The sequence below is a fragment of the Dipodomys ordii genome, unplaced genomic scaffold (assembly GCF_000151885.1).
Source record: "Dipodomys ordii isolate 6190 unplaced genomic scaffold, Dord_2.0 Scaffold16, whole genome shotgun sequence".
Taxonomy (NCBI): domain Eukaryota; kingdom Metazoa; phylum Chordata; class Mammalia; order Rodentia; family Heteromyidae; genus Dipodomys; species Dipodomys ordii.
Window position 1 is genome coordinate 14,764,570 of NW_012267232.1, and position 7,271 is coordinate 14,771,840.

Consider the following 7,271-nt stretch of genomic DNA (forward strand, 5'->3'; position numbering starts at 1 on the left):
AAAAAAAAAAAAAAAGATCTTGTACCAGGCCAGTTCAAACAAGAAAGTCCATGAGACTCCAGCTCAGTGGAAAGAAACTAGACATGGTGGTGTGCTCCTGTCATTCCCAGGTATGACAGAAAGCCTATAACAGAAGGATTGAAGTCCAGTTGTATGCCCAGGTAGGAAGCAATCCTATCTCAAAAATAACCAGCACAAAAAAGAGGTGGAGGTATGGCTTAGTTGTAGAATGCCTTCCTAGCAAGCATGACACCCTCAATTCAAACAGAGATCACACACACACACACACACTCACATGCACGCACGCACGAAAAAGAAAGAATGGTGAGGAAAATCACAATCTGCAGAGCAGGTTTAAAAAATTAAACCAGTAATATTTCTTCCTTCACTGAAACAATAAAGGATGTAAATGCTTCCCTTTTTTTCTAAGCTTTTCTATTTTCAGTTTTCTTGGTGTATGGGTCAGGGGTGATTGATGAAACAGGTTAGACCAGAAAGAACTGTTTGCAGGCTGAGCCCTGCCCTGCATTTTCTGCTAGTGTTCTCACAGTACTGTGACCCATTATTAGCAGACTTAACTGCTATTAATGTTCTCCTTATGCAGATTGAGTGATGCATCAGGATCAGAAACATCCTCAAGCTTCTAAGTTTGAGGGCAGTCTGGTTGAATGCCTTCTTATACCAGAGGCACACTACCAGTGGAGGCCTGGGCATGGGCAAGTATCTGTAGGAGCTCTGAAAGTACAAAACTCAGTCAAGCCAAGTTATTTTCTCTAGTGGGACAAAGCCTAGACCCTTAAGTGTTTCAGCGCTTCACTTGATTGTACAGCTGATCTCCCACCTCCCAGCTATATGTATCCCTCCACTTTCTTCTACAATACAACCCACACTTCCCATCATGTAGACTTCGTTCCATGATTCTGCATCCAAGTCACAACCAAAATCCTGACCTCACTCTGATTCTTAGGATAGCCTTCATTTACCCAGGGGTGGAAATGTGCTTTGAATCTTGGAGATCAAAAAATACAGAGGCTTGTGCTCTTTACAAGTGAAGTATTTGAACATAAGACTTATCTTAAAATGATTCCCTGACATGTGACCATACAAAAGTCACAGGTACTTGAGATCCACACATGAAAAGAATTTCAAGGTGTCTCAATAAAAAAGAAGGATCTCACAAGAATGTCTTAGTAAAGATCTATTTTAGTATAATAAGTTAAAACAGAGAGAAATAGAAAAAAAAAAGTCCCATGCAGGAAATGGGAGTTAAAGACTCAAAGTGGTAGTTTTTATCAATAGCCTTTATACTTTTTTGAGCTAGGAAAATACATATGTGGCCTTGTCTGCTGGCAACCCCAACCATCAGACAGATTTGCATTTATAGATTAGTTCTAGTTTCCACATATGATAAAAACACACATGTCCTTTCTTTCTCTGGGCTTGACTTCACTTAACATAATTTTGTCCAGGTCTATCCAAATGATGTAGTATCATTCTTTCTAATAGATAGATTAAATTGTGTGTGTGTGTGTGTGTGTGTGTGTGTGTGTGTGTGTGTGTGTGTGTGTGTTCCACATCTTCTTGATCCATTCATCCATGGTAAATAGTGCAGTGCACCTTTTTTTTATTTTTTTTTTTGGGTCCGGTCGTGGGCCTGAACTCTAGGCCGGGGCGCTGTCCCTCAGCTCTTCAGCTCAAGGCTAGCACTCTACCATTTGAGCCACAGCGCCACTTCCGGCTTTTTTCTTTTTGCTTATGTGGTGCTGAGGAATCGAACCCAGGGCCTCAGGCATGCAAGGCAAGCGCTCTACCACTGAGCCACCTTCCCAGCCCGCATCATTTGTTTTTTGAGTCATATTTTCACAAAATTAAGGAGAGGGAAATACTCAGCAGATGTATATACACAAGAGTATAAAATTTTTGTTTTTGAAATCTCTTGATCTTTATTATTTTTACCACATGATCAAAAGCACATAATAATTATAAAGTGGCTTTACTATATATTACATTTCACATTATAATCTTTAAGACAAATCAAGTGACTTGCTAGATTATTGCTATTTAAAACTTTTTTTTTTTTTTTTGCCAGTCCTGGGGCTGCTTGAACTGAGGGCTTAGCACTGTACCTGAGTTTATTTGCTCAAGGCTAGCACTCTATGACTTGAGCTACAATGCCACTTTTTCTGTTTATGTGGTACTCAGGAATCAGACCCAGGGCTTCATACATATTAGGCAAACACTACCACTAAGCCACATTCCCAGCCCCAAAATTATTATTTTTTTGTACCTGCCTTTGCTGTAATGTAAGTTAGTTGTATATCAGTTTTCTCTACTGTAATAGTGTTTCTTTGGTTAAGAAACCTTTCTGTATATTTAATGTGTTGCATATGTCTTGTTCTTTATATTTTAATATGAATTTAAGGGTATTATTTGTGGGCTTAATAGAAATAATGACTTGGTTGAATATTGTATGCCATTTATTTTTAAAGTCAGTGTTAAAAAATTTGAGCTAAGTTTTGGTGCAATCATTATGGCATGTTTTCCTTGTAGAATTCAGCAGCTGTTTGAAGAAATACTGAGTAATAGTAGGCAACTGAAATGGCTGTCCTGTGGGTTTATGCTGGAAATAGTAACGGCAACGTCCCTGTCATCTCTCTCTAATTCTATTGCCCACACCATGGAGCACCTGAGTCTACTGGACAACAACATTCCTGGTAACAGCACTCTGATCACTGCAGTGGAGCTAGAGCGATTTGTGAGTCTGCGCTCACTCGCCCTGGATTTCTGTGACTTTACAGCTGAGATGGCAAGAGTCTTATCTGATAGCAACCACGTGCCTTTGCAGCGACTGTCTCTCCTGGTCCACAATGTTTCTGTGATGCACAAGTCTCTGGACAACATGCCAAATGATGAGCACTGGAAAGCCCTGTCACGGAAGAGCCCCAGCTTTCGGGTCTATATGATGGCATTTGATATCAAGAGTGAAGATATGTTAAAGATTCTGAAACCCAGTATACCACTAGAGAGGATTCATTTTGACAGCTACATCACCTGTGTGTCAGGGGCTATTGTAGATCTTATATCCAGGCAATATGATAAATTCCTTACTCATTTTATATTAATGAATGATGTGATTGACACATCTGGCTTTCCAGATCTTAGTGACAACCGAAATGAAGATCCTTTGGTTTTATTAGCATGGAAATGCACAAAGCTCTCTCTTTTGGCAATTCATGGTATGTGATTTTACTATAATTTAATATTGGCATTACACCTAAAATAGTTTATGCTAGAATATATCATTTACAAAGGCAAAGACATACCTCAACCCTACGTGTCCTAGTCCAGCATCCATACTGATTTTTTTCCTTTACATGTGGTATTTCACAAAAATGACATTTGAAATTAAGAAAACACACATGTCTAACCTGTAGTGAATGTATTTCCTATAAATCACAAAAACTCTTAAAAACTTAACACAGAAGGGAAAATGAAATTTCTTTTATGGTCACAGCCTAATCGTTTATACTCTTTAACTTTTGATATGTTCATTGGCATGATGTTTTTCAAATGATCCATTGATTAGGTACATGTTTCTTTGTTTTTTTGGTTTTGTACTGGCACTGAAGCTTGAATTTAGGGTCTCACGTTTGGCTTTTTTGCTCACAGCAGCAACTCTACCACTTGCGCCATGCCTCCACTTCTAACTTTTTGCTGTATATTTGAAGAGAAAGATATCTTGAATTTGTTTGCCCAGCTGACTCTAAACCACAATTCTTACATTCCATTTTTACATTTTTGGTGAGGGAAGGGGGGTATCTTTTCAGGTATTGCCTTATCCTTTGGCCAATTATCAGCAAGAATCAATGTCAGATTATTTAAACTAATGTAAGCTTGTATGATGTGAAGTATAGGTAAAACTCTCCAACTGTCCACTCCCCTTTATTCCTTCCCAGATTTCACATAACTTCATTACTCTGGAGTTGATGTTGAATGTTCCCATGACTGTTCACTCTGGACAGTTCACCATTATCTTCCCAGTTTATACTGTCATCTCAAAACTTTGGGGTGTGAAACACCGTAGTTATTTTTTTCACAAGTGAAAAATGTCAGCGTGCTGTTGTTGATAAATACATTTGTATGAAATAAAAATCTGTTCCTAGTGATAAATCACTATCCAAAGCTATGAATTTTATTTATATGTACATACTTGAAATTTAAAATGAATGAACTATCTGAACAAGATTACTGTTCACTGCCTACAGTGGTAGTCTTGCAGGTAGTATCAAACTTCTAGCCTTTCCCAGCCCCCAGACTACACAGTCATGCCTCTCTTCCAATTTCAACACTTTTAAAAGGAAGAAGACCAAAATAGTGAAATAGAAATTTAAAGTTTGTTGAGAAGTTTGGACCGACTAGAATTTCATTGCAAGGAAATGACAGTGTTGTCTTTTGCTTATTTCTCAGGTTACACAGTGTGGGCACACAACCTCATTGCCATTGCTCGTCTTCGTGGCTCTGACCTAAGAGTGCTTGAAGTCACCGAAGAAAGTATTGATTTTGACCAAGGTGAACTGGCTGACCAGGATGTAGACCCAGTGCATAACCTCATTGAGCAGGTATCCCTGGGCCTCAGTCAACCTTGGCATGCAGTCATGGACATCGAATCACTCAGTGTCTTCACTGAACCAAACCGTCATTTTTACAGAGAGATGCAAAACTTCAGCGAAGACATTTAACTTTTTTTTAATGTACAATTCCTGTGGTTACATATGCAAGTAGGGTCCTATTATGTTTTTTTCAGTAGTGTGACTTAATCCCTTTGTGCTGTGTTTAATCAGTATTAGCTTTATAGAATTATATATATTCTATTTCTTGATCAAAGAACATAGTCGGGTATTGGTTAAGAAGTTCAAAGTGACACTGTATAGGGCTTTCACGGTTAATGGAATTGTTACCATCCCTTAAGGATACAACCGAAGATTGTCTGAGGTTGCTGGCTAACTTTGTTTTTCACTGAGTTACTCTGCCTTTTGGACGTTTTTATTCTTTATGTGTCAGAATTCAGAGCTCAGGAGCCAAAATATTTTTATACGTATATATATATATATATCCATAGCCTGGTGGATTTGTATGCAATGCACTGTATCTATGTATTCCAGTAGCATTTCATTAATTTTAATTTGGAATAGACAGGGAGATAAGATCCCAAATGAGTTATTTTGACAGAAAGCCAAGAGTCTAACTTCATTATCTATGTAATAACTGATATCACCAATTACCATTCTGAATTTCATATAGTACTAGGTTAGAATATTGCTTAATCTTTTTTTAAAAAATACATTTACATAAACATGAATATTCAAATTGTTAGATTATTTTTTAAACTATCTGACATAATTTTATTTATCAATCACATTATACTTTCAAGTTAGCTTTTTAGCCCAGATTTCACATAGTAGAGGAAAAAGGAACTTATATTCCAGGACAAAACCTCATAAACAAAATCACAGTACAGAGTTGTAAACATACATGCTTGCAAACAAACATTAGTCGTGAAATCCCTAGCAACAAGTCACTGGATTTTTCTCTGTCAGCACGCATGTCAGCTGCCAAAGAATAGACTTTAAATGAAGAAGTGCCCACATGCTGGCAGGGGCGGGCCCACTCTGGCCAGCCAGATACTGCTAGATTGTAATATTTAAGGTCGAATTTCGACCTGTGGTACACAGCTGTGCTGTGGCTCAGTCAGCAACCTCAGAACTCTGAAAAAAAAATTAAAAAACAAGAAAAAAGAAAAAAAAACATGCACCTGTTTCACTGTGAATAGTGAATGTAAAGGAAAGGAAGGAAAAACTGAAAGCTTGTTCTATCACAGGTATGAGCTGCTATGCTACATGAAGAACATTCCATGAAGTATGTTTTAAAACCTTGTTATATCTGAGAGGCTTTAAAAGCCAATTTAACTGTTCAGGGCAACCGCGGTACAGACGTGGTCTCTGTGAGACTTCCACCTGACCCCAGTTTTAAGTGGTACGAATGTTGTGCATTTAATGTTAAAGGACAGTCTGCAATAATAAAGTAAGTAGCCAACACAGGTGCCCAGCAGTGCTGAGACCTGGCTGCTCTATTGTAAGCTTTGGAAACACAATTTATGCAACAGATGTCCAGATATGATTCTATTTATGGAAAAAGTTTCTATGTTTTACAAATGGTTTTACCATCTTCTATTAAATGACCTTTTGACAGGTGTGCACTGTTTTGTCTCCAGTGAGCACATACCATGCGGGTTTTATATGTACATCAGTAGTGTGAATCCACTGGCACAGTGTGTGCAGATGCCAGCTGTGGGGAGATTTTATCTTGTACATGTGATCAGATAAAATAACTCCTGACAGAAACTGTAAGGAAACCAGCTGAATGTTTGACCTGATGACTGATGTTGTGTGGTTTATGTTAAATGTATATTCTTTTAATCAATGAATAAAGCATTAAAAAGTGACCATTGAAATCGCTTATTGTATATGAAGCATGAAAACCTTGAATATTAAATAAACTGTGATAATCTTTGATTTTGTATAATCATGTCAGCTGATACTGCATTTTGGTGCAGCAAAGCTAAAATAGTTTAGATGTTTTTAGTTTTTAAAAAGTAATGACTGCCGGGCACTGGTGGCTCACACCTGTAATCCTAGTTATTCAGGAGGCTGAGATCTGAGGATCGCAGTTCAAACCCAGCCCAGGCAGGAAAGGCCGTGAGACTGTTATCTCCAATAAACCACCAGAAAATCGAAAGTGGTGCTGTAGCTGAAGAGGTAGAGTGCTTGCTTTGAGTTGAAGAGCTGAGGGACAGCTCCCGGTCCGAGTTCAAGCCCCACAACCAACAACAAAAAAAATATCTTTAATGACAAAGCCTTTGTTAGTCCAAAATCCCAATGTAGTGCACACTTAGAACACATCATTGATCAATTTTTTAATTCCTGTACCATAGGCACAAATATTTAGATATGCCAGTAGTAACTTCACAAAGCCCTTTATTGCTCTAGTTGGATGTGATCACTATTTTTGGTTCTTGAGACACACCACTCTCCTGACAGCAAAGAACACAGCTTCTTTTCTGTTTTTCCTTCCCTAATTCTCACCGATTGGCTTAGGCATTGCTTCCTGGGGTATTCAAAAAGAATTGTCCGTATAGCTACTGATTCCTTATTTCTTGGACATAAGTACTTGAATGTATTAAAATCTATCTAGACTATAGGAAGAACAGTCTA

General features: G+C 38.1%; 1 protein-coding gene across 1 annotated transcript in view; it reads left to right on the forward strand.

Annotated features, from left to right (window-relative positions):
• Fbxo33 (F-box protein 33) overlaps nucleotides 1-6,502 on the forward strand; it is a 38,919-nt gene extending 32,417 nt beyond the window's left edge. The window contains exons 4-5 of the mRNA XM_013012232.1: nucleotides 2,551-3,236; nucleotides 4,468-6,502. Coding sequence (XP_012867686.1) covers nucleotides 2,551-3,236; nucleotides 4,468-4,739 — 958 coding nt within the window. The 3' untranslated portion in view covers nucleotides 4,740-6,502. The remainder of the gene's footprint in view (nucleotides 1-2,550; nucleotides 3,237-4,467) is intronic.
• Nucleotides 6,503-7,271: the final 769 nt, after the last annotated feature.